The sequence below is a fragment of the Tachyglossus aculeatus genome, chromosome 17, assembly GCF_015852505.1.
Source record: "Tachyglossus aculeatus isolate mTacAcu1 chromosome 17, mTacAcu1.pri, whole genome shotgun sequence".
Classification (NCBI taxonomy): domain Eukaryota; kingdom Metazoa; phylum Chordata; class Mammalia; order Monotremata; family Tachyglossidae; genus Tachyglossus; species Tachyglossus aculeatus.
The window spans coordinates 45,864,717-45,880,289 of NC_052082.1; the positions used below are offsets into that span (position 1 = coordinate 45,864,717).

A 15,573-nucleotide genomic window follows, 5' to 3' on the forward strand; every position below is an offset into this window, starting at 1 on the left:
TGGGTGTTGGGTAGGGACTGTCTCTATATGTTGCCAATTTGTACTTCCCAAGCGCTTAGTACAGTGCTCTGCACACAGTAAGCGCTCAATAAATACGATTGATGATGATGATGATTGAGCACGTAGCCACGGCTGGCTCAGAGCCGGGTAAAAACCTCAATTAGAAGGAACCCAGCTGATTCTTTTAGGCTGTGAGCCCGCTGTTGGGTAGGGTCCGTCTCTATATGTTGCCAACTTGGACTTCCCAAGCGCTTAGTCCAGTGCTCTGCACACAGTAAGCGCTCAATAAATACGATTGATGATGATGATGATGATTCCATCTTTCAGGCCTCCCAACCCACACTCTTCACCGTCAGTCAGCCAAAAGGTCTGTGGACCCAAATCACGGTCCACCTCAATCTAGAAGATTTTTGACGCCATTCCCGTAGTTTTTTTCAAACTTGCACCTCTCTGGACTCAAGGCTTCCCTAGAAATATCCGTCCCCAAGCTTTCTGCCTTGATGCTCTCTCGCTGTCCCTCTCCCTCGAGGTTTTCCTAAATATCTCTCTCCCCAACCTTTCTGCCTTGATGCAAGAGGCCTCTCTCTCTCTCTCTCTCCATCTTCCTTAACCTGCAGAGCAGCAGGGAGGTGGGAAGAGACCCGGTGGCTGGGACCGGCCCAAATGGCCAGGAATGCAGGACTATTTCTTGCTGTGATTCCGGCCGAGGCGCCAATTCCCGGGAGCCCCGCAAAAAGCGGCCAGGAGGCCTTCCCAAACCGAGCCCCCTTTTTCCTCTCCTCTTCCCCATCCCCCCCGCCCTATCTCCTTCCCTCCCCACAGCACCTGTATATATGTTTGTACAGATTTATTACTCTATTATATTTACTATTTCATTTATTTTGTTAATGATGTGCAACTAGCTTTATTTCTATTTACTATTCCATTTATTTTGTTAATGATGTGCAACTGGCTTTATTTCTATTTACTATTCCATTTATTTTGTTAATGATGTGCAGCTAGCTTTATTTCTATTTATTCTGATGACTTGACACCTGTCCACACGTTCTGTTGTCTGTCTCCCCTTTCTAGACTGTGAGCCCGTTGTTGGGTAGGGACCGTCTCCATATGTTGCCAGCTTGCACTTCCCAAGCGCTTAGTGCAGTGCTCTGCACAAAGTAAGCGCTCAATAAATACGATTGAATGAATGAAAAAGTGGAGGCGGCAGCAGCAGCTCTGCCTGCACTATTGCTACAATAACGATGGGAGTCTCTTACTACACTTGGAATTTGTCCTTAAGGGTTCGTGTTCCTCTGGTCGACTCTCCCGGGCGCTTGGTACAGTGCTCAATAAATACCACTGACTGACTCGGGTCTATTGGAAAGCAACTCTGTTTTGAGTCCAGGCTCTGCCACCTGATGTAACTTCCAGACAAGTCACTTAACCGCCTGTTTCCCCATCTGCATTCCATGGATTCACAAACTGCAGGTTATTTCTGAGGGATATATCAGGCCCAAAGACACAATATGTGAAAGAATTTTGAGTTAAGAAGACTGTGACTACAGTTTATAAATCCAGATAGCAATACCTCTGGTTCAAAAAAGCACCTTGAAAGTTTAGCCAATAATTCCCCTTCACTTTCAGAGGGAAAACAATCCTAAGTCCAAATTCATCTGAATTCTCCAACACCCTAAGAGAAAGCTGGAAGGATTGAAAAACCTTTCCATGAAAAGGAGTCCAGAAAACTGCAGAAATATCCGATCTTTTAAGCCCTCAACTTGTGTATTTGGGGAATACCAGGGTGGTTGACCTGATTGAAAATCGTTCACCAACATATCAGAATACAGGAAATTGCTTTCTGGAAAAATTAACCACCCGGATTCATGAGAGGAAATGGTGTGCAAACATTACGATAGGTGGTGAGGAAGTGAGTAGGGTTTGGGTGAAAAAGAAGAAAATTAATCTATCGGCCTCTAACTGGTCCAGTTGGGCTTTTCTACAATTGGAGTCGGAGCATGATGGGCAGGAAAGAAACCTGATAAATGCTTACTGCTTTGAAAAAGATCCTTTTCTAAAAAAAGTACTACTGTTTAGATATAATAACAACCTGTAATAAGGTAGTTACCAGATGGTCATATACCATTTATTTTTCCATAACTGAGAATACATCATCCCATTTCAATTAACATTTTGGAGTTAGCATGTTGAGGGAAAAACACTCAATTTTGCTATTTTGGCCTGAATACTTTTCAAAACAGGTTATTCTACTGAGGATAATTAATTCAGTAAAACACCTCAGGGCCAGGCCAGATCAACCTCCTTTGTCGGGCACTTACTGTGTGCAGAACACTGTACTAAGCACTTGGGAGAGTACGATGTTACGTAGTTGGTAGACACTTTCCCTGCCCACAATGAGCTTCTTTCTCACTCTTTCTGCTTTTTGGCCGGCAGTTGTGGGTGGAAAATTGGCCTTCTTGCATCTGTATTATGGTAGTAATGAAAGCAATATTTGTGTAAAAAAAAAAGTCGTTTGTCTTGGGTCCTGGCCTGGGCTGAATCGTGTAAGCATGGACACAACTATTCACAGTTGTTGTAGTTAAGAGCTGAGTTGTCACTTTCCAGTTGAGTCTACTGGATCCCAGCTCTATTCTGTGGAAGTCTTTATCACCGTATCTTTCAGCAGAATCTGCCCCTTCTGAGGGATGTACACTATGGACTGTTTAAATGAGATGATAAGGTTAATGCTTAACACAATGTAGCTTCTTTTACCCATCTGGTTTCTATTTCTGTTAATGTTTAAAAGTCCATCCTGTATTCAAGAAGCATCACGCTGGGGAGGTGAGGGGCAGCAAAGAGAAGGATGAACTCTCAGAACAATTTCCTGTTGCATTTTACAAGTTGGAGACAATTTGCTTCTACTGCCAAAAAGGCCTGGCAAATCCTAAATTCTCTCTACCATCAGTGCTGCTGATGGAAAAGCAAGAATATCTGATAGCTCATGAGCTTTGCCAGTTTTGTTCTTCCCTCATTCTACATTTAAAATCGGTGACACAGCCCTAAATTTAAAGCCATTTTGGGGGCAACCTTCTCCCCTTCCCCCTCAGATCCAAACACTGAGGCAGAAAATAGTAGTGTATCAAAACTGATCCCTCAAGGATCACGGGCCAAAGGTCTAGACTGTGGGTCCTTCCTGTTAAACCACTAAAGTATCTTAAAGTATCCAGCGCTTAGAACAGTGCTTTGCACATAGTAAGCACTTAACAAATGCCATCATTATTATTATTATTATGGTGACTTCTACTGAGGTAACCCAAGTGGAGTAAACTGTTAACTTGCTGCTGATGAAATGGTTAAGGGACACGCTCCGATTAGTTTTGAAAAGGGAACCATTTTCACACCGACACCTGGTTCGCAGAGTCCGGTTGAGAGTGGGGACAGACTCACTGAAATCTCGAGAGCATTTTGACACAACTGCTCAAGTACATTTATTACTCTATTTATTTATTTTACTTGTACATATCTATCCTATTTATTTTATTTTGTTGGTATGTTTGGTTTTGTTCTCTGTCTCCCCCTTTTAGACTGTGAGCCCACTGTTGGGTAGGGACTGTCTCTATGTGTTGCCAATTTCTACTTCCCAAGCGCTTAGTACAGTGCTCTGCACATAGTAAGCGCTCAATACGATTGATGATGATGAAGAGAGCCGACTTGACAGGATAATAGAGGTACCAGCTGTTCTCTGCTTCGGAAAGCATTAAATCTTTATTGTGAAGGTGGGGGAGCCCGTTCCAAATAAATAGCAACCATATCCGCCCCCCAACAAAAAAGCAGTCACTCCGGACCGACTTGATTAGGACGAATCGGACTGGATGCTCCTCATTGTGTCACTGCTTTAAGCACCCCGCGAATCACCTTGTAACTCATTAATTGCAGGCTTTCCTTGGGAGGAAAGCACGGTCCCCGCTCCGTCACGTAAGCGTAAGGGAACCGTAGTACCCAGAGGCCATCAGGTGGAAGAGTTATTTCTTGTTTCTCAGGGAAGAATACCGGGCAGGGTGGAGGGCCTGGTTGAACCTAGGAGAGGCACATCAAAAAAAAAAAGCATTCAATAATTAAAAAACAAAAACTCCCCCACAAGACATCACACGCAATTTACGTTAAAACACAATTAACATAAAACACCTTACCTCCTAAAAGGCTAAGGGGAAGACAAACGATGGGTCTAGGGAGATCGCTAAATGTATTCCACGATTCTAGGTTAGGTCCCTTCAGTTATACTAAATCTCTACTAACAATAGTGATAATAATAATAACGGTGGTGGTATTGGTTAAGCGCTTATTACGTGCCGAGCACTGTTCTCAAAACTGGGGTAGTTACAAGATAATCAAGCTGGATACAGTCTTTGTTCCACCCGGGGCTCACAGCCTGAATCCCCATTTTACAGATGGCGTAACGGAGGCCCAGAGAAGTGACTTACCCAACGTCACACTGCACATCTGCGGCAGAGCGGGGATTTGAACCCACATCCTCTGACTCCATGCTCTTTCCACTAGACCACGCTGCTATTACTCTATTTATTATTATTAATTAATATTAATAAATTAATTAATATTAATACTACTCTATTTATTTTACTTGTACATATCTATTCTACTTATTTTATTTTGTTAATCTGTTTTGTTCTCTGTCTCCCCCTTCTAGACTGTGAGCCCGCTGTTGGGTAGGGACCGTCTCTATATGTTGCCAACTTGGACTTCCCAAGCGCTTGGTCCAGTGCTCTGCACACAGTAAGCGCTCAATAAATACGATTGATTGATCGATTGATTCCCTAGCTAGGACACTGGGCATCTCCTGGATTTAGCAAGGGCCTCTCAATCCCTCAGCAAAAAACAACGGCTGCTGCTTCAACGGTACAACCGCCCGAAAGCCAAGGATTTTTGCTTTTACCCTCCCTTGCCGTTTGACGCCCCGGCAAGAAAATTCCGGTTCCATTTTCGGACCAGCCTACCTGAGGCGTTAGGATGATCTGGAGCGGGGCGTCCGGGACCACGACAAAGAGTCTCATCAGCTGAGCGTAATGGGGTTTGAGCCCTCGCCCCTGAGAGGACGACAGGATGTAGAGGGGCATGTCGCTGCTGAGGGCTTTCAGCGCCGATTCCTTCGGCCCGCTCCCCATCACCTTCATGACTTTGTCCGGCCCCGAGCACATGAACCTCCGACCGCGTGAGTCCTCGTACTCGAACCCCACGAAAGCTCGGGCCAGGTCGTCTCGCCGCCTGCCTCTCCCCATCACCACGGCGCTTCTCTTTGCCGGGATGGCCTTATTCGGGGCCGGCCAGGAGTTGGTGTCCAGGTCGCCCTCGTCTTCCGATCTGGTCTTGATGACGATGTCCCACGGCATCAGGTAGTTCGTCCCCGGGATGAAGCCCTGTTGATCTAAGCCCGTGTGGAAGTTATACGATTTGGCGGGGCCTAGTCTGACCAAAGACCAGCTGGAGAACTTGGGGAGAAGCCCCTTGGGGCAGTTTGAATGCAGCATGCCCGGCAGATACTCCACGGTGGAAGCCTGGCGGTCGATCGGGTTCGGCCGCTTCTCGGTTTTCGTCTCCTGCCCGTGACTCTCGGGGTTGTCCCCTCCGGCCTGAGGATCAGGCGGGTAGGTGCCTAGGCTATCCGTGGACTGACCGAGACTTAACGCCAGGCTCAGGCTGGTGCTCTCTCCCTGGGTCTGAGGCTCTTTCTCTTTCAGCTTCTCAGCTTCTCCGTCCGGAGGCACCGGCGAAGATTCGTTCTTGGCGGGAGCGGGATCCGGGGTACTCGGCTCAAAGATCGGGAAGTTGATGTGATCCAATTTTCCGCAACACTTCTCTTCGAGAAGCTGGAAAAAGAAAAAATTAAAGCGTTAGTTTCTTCATTTGAGGCAGCTCATTCTACCACAGGAAATCAGCGGTAGCGATTCACCGCAAATAAGGGCATGAGTTGAAAGGGAGCAAAAATCTCGCAAAATCCAGCACCAGACACGCAGACCACTCAAGCGTTCCATTCCCTGTCCTACAGAAGGCGGACAAACATTTATCCTGAAAATTTCACAGATGATAGGGTATTTGGCACAAACAGGATTGCGCGTGACTACCTGATAAAAGTCATAATTAGCTGCTTTGATATCAAAAGGGTCATCTCTCGGTGCTTGTTTCCTTCCGCAGTTGCAGGCACCCGTGGAACGGGCCCGACTGTTATGGTACAGCACGGGAGGGTTTCGGTCCGCCTCTGGTTTTTCTCCTGTAAGGAGACAACGCGCACTTTGTTAACATCGCGAATGCAAAGGGAAGGTCATCACACTGCCTTTTTACTTTTCCCTAAGGGTCTTCTCTGGTGGTTCTGCTGATGGGAAGAAACGCTAAGTGTTCAAATCTTTCTCATCGGACAAATGCGATCATAAATCACCCCCTTGACTCTTAAAGCAGAGTGCCTCAAACTATGTTTGGTGGCCCACTGAGGGAGAGAGGGAGAAAGAGGGAGAGTGTGTATACGTGTGTGGGCACCAACCAACCTCTGCTGCTCCCAAAGACGGTCACTCCAGGGATGGGGAAATGGTTTGGGGGGACTGTTTGCCCTCCTCCTTGTTTCTGGTGAATTTCCCCATCCCCCTTCACCTCTGGCTTTTGTCACCTCTTCCCCCCTTCCCCGAATATATGGACCCTTTGAGAATCTTCTTGCACTAACCTAAAAATGGCAGCTGAAATTTCTGGGAGCAGAGTGGATAAGGCTTCTCCAGCAGGGAACTACGGAGATTTAGCCCACCAATAAAATGGTCCACTGACCGAATTTGAAGGGCCACCCTAAAATGCTATGATTGTCCTGGTGACTTTCCCCTCCTGTGAACAACGATCGCCCTACCCCACACACGATAAGTTAGGCCAAAATTCAACAGGTAACGTCTCATCTAGAGAGGACGGCCGTTTTCTTAAGGGTCAAGAGAAACTCCTTTTCCTCTTCCGATTCCCTCGGGTGCCCGGGGGAGAAGATAAGCAGTGAAGCGTAGCGGAAAGACCACGGGGCTGGGCGTCAGAGGACGTGGGTTCTGATCCCGGTTCCTCCGCGGGTCTGCGGTGTGACTTTGGGCCAGTCACTTCACTTCTCTGCGCCACAGTTACCTCATCTGCAAAATGGGGATCTAGACTGCGAACCCCACGAGGGACCCGGATTGTCTAATCTGATTAGGTTGGATCTACCCCGGTCCTCGGTACGGTGTCCGGCACCTAGTAAACGCTTAACAAATACCGTTTTTGTTTTTAAAAAAAGATATGGGATTCCCGGTCAGCCTAGTTTAGAAGCCCCCTCGCCACTCCCCCCAAGTTCGATGCTGTTTTACGGTGCCTCTTGAAAACACCGATACGTTTCGATAAGCAAAACCGCCGCGGGCCGGGGGAGGAGGGGACGGGCAACCGGGGCGAAACCCAAAGCGACGGGAGCGGCCGAGACTTCGGCCACCTGATTTGGGGAGCGAGTGGAACTTGTGCACGCAGTGTTGGTCGGTCAAACTCCTCTCCTCGCAGAGCTGGTGGCCGTTGCTCCAGAACTTGTAGCAGTCCTCGTGCAGCTGCAGGGCGTACTTGTGGAAGGCCGGGCCCCTGGCGTGCTGGCTGTACACCCGGAGGGCCTGCGCCAGCTGGTTCTTGTGGACGGTCATGGTGTAATTATGGGGCAGGTTGGACTGGTAGGCGCTGTGGGCCATGGGCAGGGCCTTCTGGCAGCGGTTCTCGGAGAACTTGGTGTCGATGTCCAAGAAGCCTTCCAGCACCTTGACGCCGCCGGAGACCTTGGCCGCCAGCTCCCCGGCGGGCGAGGCGAGGAGGTCCTCCTCGCGCCCGTCGACGGCGACCTCGTAGAGCCTGGAGGCGGCCGCGACCCACCGGTGGTAGGTGGGGAGCTCGAAGTGGGAGGGCTGCGGGTTCCTGCCCACGCTGTCGTCGAAGCCCTTCTTGCTGAGGACCAGCTCGACGTGCTGCCAGAGGAACTCGCGCAGGGTGAAGTCGACCAGCTGGCCCGAGGCGGAGGCGGAGGAGCTGCCGCCGCCGCCGCCCTCCACGTGGAAGGAGGGCGGCTGGCGGCCCTGTTGCCTCGCCGCCTGGTAGCGCCGGGGCCCGGCCGGCGGGGCCTCGGGGTCCCTGGCGGCGCAGTGGTCCCGCAGCCGGTCCAGCAGCAGCCCCACCGGGTCCTCCTCCGGCCCCCCGGGCACGATGTAGACGAAGGCCTGGTTGGCGGGGACGGTGAAGAGGCAGTTGACGCTCTGGTTGGTGAGCACCCGGCTCTTGCGGAAGATGCGGTAGATCTGGTCCTCGAGGGCGTGCTGCAGCCTCCGCTTGGGCGAGTGCTTCTTGGGGGGCCGGTCCGGGTGGGCCGGGTCCGGGGGCCCCACCTTGAGGGCCCCGTTGAGCTGGAAGAGGAAGAGGAGCCTGGGCGGGCAGGGCCGGCAGTTGAGCTTCCAGTCCTTGCCCACGGGGCAGTCCTTGAGGGCCGCCTTGAGCAGGGGCAGCGCCCTGAGGCGCAGCCCGTCCAGGGCGCGGAACACGCGGTCGTAGGTGATGTCGAAGGCGCAGGTGGGGTGCACCAGCAGCAGGATGTGGCAGACGGAGAACAGGTAGAGCAGGCTGAGGCACTGCAGCTTCTCCTGCTGCTTCCAGAACTCGTGGCTCTCGGCGTGCGGGCGGGCCTCGCCGTCGCCCTGCAGGGCCCGGCAGGCCCGCACCAGCTGCCCGTTGTCGCAGATGGACGTCAGCAGCAGGAACAGCACCTTGCCGTCCTGGTGGTAGTAGGCCTGCACCAGGTTGTAGTCGACGCCCTCCTGCTCCTGCTCCTCTTCCGGCCGTCGGTGGTACAGGGGGAAGATCTGCCGGTCACAGACGGTGTTGACCAGCGAGTACTTCTCGGAGCTGAGCCTCAGGGCCGTCTTGCCGAAGATGCCCACCACGCAGATCTCGTCTTCCCGCCAGGGCGGCTCCGGGGAGGCCGTCGTGGCCGTGGCGGGGCCGTCGGACCCGCCCGCCCCGTCGGGGCTGGCTCGCAGTAGGTCCCGCAGGCTCAGCGGGCCCGCCATCATCCGGGGCCTCGCGGGCCGGTCCGCCCGCATTACCGTCCGACTCCCTGGCGGCCCGCGCCCCTACTTCCGGTCCCCCCCTCAACCCTCCCCCCCCGGCCCCCCTCGCTCCTCCTTTCCCGTTCCGCCCCAGGGCCGGGGCCTACCGACGGGGCCTGACGACGCCCACGGCTGCCACATCATCAGCGTCATCATTTCCGTATTGCCATTCATTCATTCAATCGTATTTAGTGAGCGCTTACTGTGTGCACATTTAGTCATTCATCCATTCAATCGTATTTATTGAGCGCTTACTGTGTGCACATTTATTCATTCATCCAATCATATTTATTGAGCGCTTACTGTGTGCACATTTATTCATTCAATCGTATTTAGTGAGCGCTTACTGTGTGCACATTTATTCATTCATTCATTCGATCGTATTTAGTGAGCGCTTACTGTGTGCACATTCATTCATTCAGTCGTATTTATTGAGCGCTTACTGTGTGCGCATTTATTCATTCATTCAATCATATTTATTGGGCGCTTACTGTGTGCACATTTATTCATTCAATCGTATTTAGTGAGCTCTTACTGTGTGCACATTTATTCATTCATTCAATCGTATTTAGTGAGCGCTTACTGTGTGCACATTTATTCATTCATTCAATCGTATTTAGTGAGCGCTAACTGTGTGCACATTTATTCATTCAATCGTATTTATTGAGCATTTACTGTGTGCACATTTATTTATTCATTCATTCAGTCGTATTTAGTGAGCACTTACTGTGTGCACATTTATTCGTTCGTTCAATCGTATTTAGTGAGCGCTCACTGTGTGCACATTTATTCGATCGTATTTATTGAGCGTTTACTGTGTGCACATTTATTCATTCATTCATTCAATCGTATTTAGTGAGTGCTTACTGTGTGCACATTTATTCATTCATTCATTCAATCGTATTTATTGAGCAATTACTGTGTGCACATTTATTCATTCATTCAATCGTATTTATTGAACGCTTCTGTGTGCACATTTATTCATTCATTCAATCATATTCATTGAGCGCTTACTGTGTGCACATTTATTCATTCAATCGTATTTAGTGAGCGCTTACTGTGTGCACATTTATTTATTCATTCATTCGATCGTATTTAGTGAGCGCTTACTGTGTGCACATTCATTCATTCAATCGTATTTATTGAGCGCTTACTGTGTGTGCATTTATTCATTCATTCAATCATATTTATTGAGCACTTACTGTGTGCGCATTTATTCATTCATTCAATCATATTTATTGAGCAATTACTGTCACATTTATTCATTCACTCAATCGTATTTAGTGAGCGCTTACTGTGTGCACATTTATTCACTCATCCATTCAATCATATTTATTGAGCACTTACTGTGTGCACATTTATTCATTCATTCAATCGTATTTATTGAGCGCTAACTGTGTGCACATTTATTCATTCAATCGTATTTATTGAGCGCTTACTGTGTGCACATTTATTCATTCATTCAATCTATTTATTGAGCGCTTACTGTGTGCACACTTATTCATTCATTCAATCTATTTAGTGAGCGCTTACTGTGTGCACATTTATTCATTCATTCATTCAATCGTATTTAGTGAGCGCTTACTGTGTGCACATTTATTCATTCATTCGTCTTTAGTGAGCCCTTAGTGTGTGCACATTTATTCATTCATTCAATCGTATTTTTAGACTGGGAGCCCGCTGTTGGGTAGGGACCGTCTCTAGATGTTGCCAACTTGGACTTCCCAAGCGCTTAGTACAGTGCTCTGCACAGAGTACGCGCTCAATAAATACGATTGATGGTGATGATGATTGAGCACTTACTGTATGCACATTTATTCATTCATTCATTCAATCGTATTTATTGAGCAATTACTGTGTGCACATTTATTCATTCATTCAATCATATTTATTGAACGCTTCTGTGTGCACATTTATTCATTCATTCAATCATATTCATTGAGCGCTTACTGTGTGCACATTTATTCATTCAGTCATATTTAGTGAGCGCTTACTGTGTGCACATTTATTTATTCATTCATTCGATCGTATTTAGTGAGCGCTTACTGTGTGCACATTCATTCATTCAATCGTATTTATTGAGCGCTTACTGTGTGCGCATTTATTCATTCATTCAATCATATTTATTGAGCACTTACTGTGTGCGCATTTATTCATTCATTCAATCATATTTATTGAGCAATTACTGTCACATTTATTCATTCACTCAATCGTATTTAGTGAGCGCTTACTGTGTGCACATTTATTCACTCATCCATTCAATCATATTTATTGAGCACTTACTGTGTGCACATTTATTCATTCATTCAATCGTATTTATTGAGCGCTAACTGTGTGCACATTTATTCATTCAATCGTATTTATTGAGCGCTTACTGTGTGCACATTTATTCATTCATTCAATCTATTTATTGAGCGCTTACTGTGTGCACACTTATTCATTCATTCAATCTATTTAGTGAGCGCTTACTGTGTGCACATTTATTCATTCATTCATTCAATCGTATTTAGTGAGCGCTTACTGTGTGCACATTTATTCATTCATTCGTCTTTAGTGAGCCCTTAGTGTGTGCACATTTATTCATTCATTCAATCGTATTTTTAGACTGGGAGCCCGCTGTTGGGTAGGGACCGTCTCTAGATGTTGCCAACTTGGACTTCCCAAGCGCTTAGTACAGTGCTCTGCACACAGCAGGCGCTCAATAAATACGATTGATGGTGATGATGATTGAGCACTTACTGTATGCACATTTATTCATTCATTCAATCGTATTTATTGAGCAATTACTGTGTGTACATTTATTCATTCATTCAATCGTATTTATTGAGCGCTAACTGTGTGCACATTTATTCATTCAATCGTATTTATTGAGCGCTTACTGTGTGCACATTTATTCATTCATTCAATCTATTTAGTGAGCGCTTACTGTGTGTACATTTATTCATTCATTCAATCTATTTAGTGAGCGCTTACTGTGTGCACATTTGTTCATTCATTCATTCAATCGTATTTAGTGAGCGCTTACTGTGTGCACATTTATTCATTCCTTCATTCAGTCGTATTTATCGAGCAATTGCTGTGTGCACATTTATTCATTCATTCAATCGTATTTTTAGACTGTGAGCCCGCTGTTGGGTAGGGACTGTCTCTAGATGTTGCCAATCTGTACTTCCCAAGCGCTTAGTCCAGTGCTCTGCACACAGTAAGCGCTAAATAAATACGATTGATGATGATGATGATTGAGCGCTTACTTTGTGCACATTTATTCATTCATTCAATCGTATTTAGTGAGCGCTTACTGTGTGCACATTTATTTATTCATTCATTCAATCGTATTTATTGAGCGCTTACTGTATGCACATTTATTCATTCATTCAATCGTATTTATTGAGCGCTTACTGTGTGCACACTTATTCAGTCATTCATTCAGTCGTATTTAGTGAGCGCTTACTGTGTGCACATTTATTCATTCGTTCATTCAATCGTATTTAGTGAGCGCTTACTGTGTGCACATTTATTCATTCATTCAATCGTATTTATTGAGCGCTTACTGTGTGCACATTTATTCATTCATTCATTCAGTCGTATTTATTGAGCAATTACTGTGTGCACATTTATTCATTCATTCAATCGTATTTATTGAGCAATTACTGTGTGCACATTTATTCATTCATTCAATCGTATTTTTAGACTGGGAGCCCGCTGTTGGGTAGGGACTGTCTCTAGATGTTGCCAACTTGGACTTCCCAAGCGCTTAGTACAGTGCTCTGCACAGAGTAGGCGCTCAATAAATACGATTGATGATGATGATGATTGAGCGCTTACTGTGTGCACATTTATTCATTCATTCAATCCTATTTATTGAGCACTTACTGTGTGCACATTTATTCATTCATTCAATCCTATTTATTGAGCACTTACTGTGTGCACATTTATTCATTCATTCAATCCTATTTATTGAGCAATTACTGTGTGCACATTTATTCATTCATTCAATCGTATTTAGTGAGCGCTTACTGTGTGCACATTTATTTATTCATTCATTCAATCGTATTTATTGAGTGCTTACTGTGTGCACACTTATTCAGTCATTCATTCAGTCGTATTTAGTGAGCGCTTACTGTGTGCACACTTATTCAGTCATTCATTCAATCGTATTTAGTGAGCGCTTACTGTGTGCACATTTATTCATTCATTCAATCATATTTAGTGAGCGCTTACTGTGTGCACATTTATTCATTCATTCAATCGTATTTAGTGAGCGCTTACTGTGTGCACATTTATTTATTCATTCATTCAATCGTATTTATTGAGCGCTTACTGTGTGCACATTTATTCATTCATTCATTCAATCGTATTTGTTGAGCACTTACTGTGTGCACATTTATTCATTCATTCATTCAATCGTATTTATTGAGCACTTACTGTGTGCACATTTATTCATTCATTCATTCAATCGTATTTATTGAGCGCTTACTGTGTGCACATTTATTCATTCATTCAATCGTATTTAGTGAGCGCTTACTGTGTGCACATTCATTCATTCAATCGTATTTAGTGAGCGCTTACTTTATGCACATTTATTCATTCATTCAATCGTATTTAGTGAGCGCTTACTGTGTGCACATTTATTCATTCATTCATTCAATCGTATTTAGTGAGCGCTTACTGTGTGCACATTTATTCATTCGTTCATTCAATCGTATTGAGCGCTTACTGTGTGCACATTTATTCATTCATTCAGTCGTATTTATTGAGCACTTACTGTGTGCACATTTATTCATTCGTTCATTCAATTGCATTTATTGAGCGCCTGCTGTGTGCAGAGCACTGGACTAAGCGCTTGGGAAGTCCAAGTTGGCAGCATCTAGAGCCGGTCCCTACCCAACAGCGGGCTCACGGCCTAGAAGGGGGAGACAGAGAAACAAAGCAAGACGTATTAACAAAATAAAATAAGTAGAATAGATGTGTACAAGTAAAATAACATTTATGAAATTCCCCCTCAATTGGATAATGGCCCAGTGATTCTCCACTTGCAGGTTGTCTGTCTCCCTCTTCTAGACTGTGAGCCCACTGCTGGGTCGGGACCGTCTCTAGTTGTTGCCGACTTGTCCTTCCCAAGCGCTTAGTACAGTGCTCTGCACACAGGAAGCGCTCAATAAAGACGATTGAATGAATGAATCATCATAAATAATGGGCGAGTCACATCATCATCATCATAATGAAGATAATGATAATAATAAATGGTATTTGTTAAGCCCTTACTATGTGCAAAGCACCGTTCTAAGCGCTGAATGATGGTATTTGGTAAGCGCTTACCATGTGCAAAGCACTGTTGGGCCTCAGTTCCCTCATCTGTAAAATGGGAATGAAGACTGTGAGCCCCGCGTGATACAACCTGATCACCTTGTATCCTCCCCGGCGCTTAAAACAGTGTTTTGCACACAGTAAGCGCTTAACAAATGACATTATTATTATTATTATTCTCTGTGCCTCAGTTCCCTCATCTGGAAAATGAGGATGAAGACTGTGAGCCCCGCGTGGGACAACCTGATCACCTTGTATCCTTCCCAGCGCTTAGAACAGTGTTTTGCACATAGTAAGCGCTTAACAAATGACATTATTATTATTATTATTCTCTGTGCCTCAGTTCCCTCATCTGTACAATGAGGATTACCAATCAATCTGTACATCAGGCAGAAACTCCTCACCCCGGGCTTCCAGGCTGTCCATCCATCCCCTCGCCCCCTCCTCCCTCCCCTCCCTTCTCTCCTTCTCCAGCCCAGCCCGCACCCTCCGCTCCTCCGCCGCTGATCTCCTCACCGTTAGGCCTCGCTCTCGCCTGTCCCGCCATCGACCCCCGGCCCACGTCAGCCCCCGGGCCTGGAATGCCCTCCCTCTGCCCATCCGCCAAGCTAGCTGTCTTCCTCCCTTCAAGGCCCTACTGAGAGCTCACCTCCTCCAGGAGGCCTTCCCACACTGAGCCCCTTCCTTCCTCTCCCCCTCGTCCCCTTCTCCATCCCCCCCATCTTACCTCCTTCCCTTCCCCACAGCACCTGTATATATGGATATGTGTTTGTACTTATTTATTACTCTATTTATTTATTTATTTATTTATTTTACTTGTACCTATCTATTCTATTTATTTTATTTTGTTAGTATGTTTGGTCTTGATGATGATGATGATGGCATTTGTTAAGCGCTTACTATGTGCACAGCACTGTTCTAAGCGCTGGGGGGAATACAAGGTGACCAAGTTGTCCCATGGGGGGGCTCACAGTCTTAAACCCCATTTTACAGATGAGGTAACTGAGGCTCAGAGAAGTTAAGTGACTTGCCCAAGGTCACACAGCAGCCAAGTGGCAGAGTCAGGATTCGAACCCATTGACCTCTGACTCCAAAGCCCGTGCTCTTTCCACAGAGCCTTGTTCTCTGTCTCCCCCTTTTAGACTGTGAG

The 15,573-nt window shown here is 46.5% G+C and overlaps 1 protein-coding gene across 1 annotated transcript; it reads right to left on the bottom strand.

The window, feature by feature from the left end:
* Positions 1-3,722: 3,722 nt before the first annotated feature.
* Positions 3,723-9,077, bottom strand: SMG8 (SMG8 nonsense mediated mRNA decay factor). The gene is made up of 4 exons (XM_038759700.1): positions 7,472-9,077; positions 6,114-6,259; positions 4,989-5,858; positions 3,723-4,053 (listed from the first exon to the last, which is right to left on the bottom strand). The coding sequence occupies exons 1-4, from the start codon at positions 9,075-9,077 to the stop codon at positions 3,856-3,858; spliced, it is 2,820 nt and encodes a 939-aa protein (XP_038615628.1). The 3' UTR covers positions 3,723-3,855.
* Positions 9,078-15,573: the final 6,496 nt, after the last annotated feature.

Excerpts from the sequence above, each read along its gene's own strand:
- SMG8 (XM_038759700.1), bottom strand. The coding sequence starts at position 9,077 with ATGGCGGGCCCGCTGAGCCTGCGGGACCTACTGCGAGCCAGCCCCGAC. Across the intron at positions 6,260-7,471 it reads CCACTCGCTCCCCAAATCAG|GAGAAAAACCAGAGGCGGAC; the intron begins GTGGCCGAAGTC and ends GTCTCCTTACAG. Across the intron at positions 5,859-6,113 it reads CTAATTATGACTTTTATCAG|CTTCTCGAAGAGAAGTGTTG; the intron begins GTAGTCACGCGC and ends TTCTTTTTCCAG.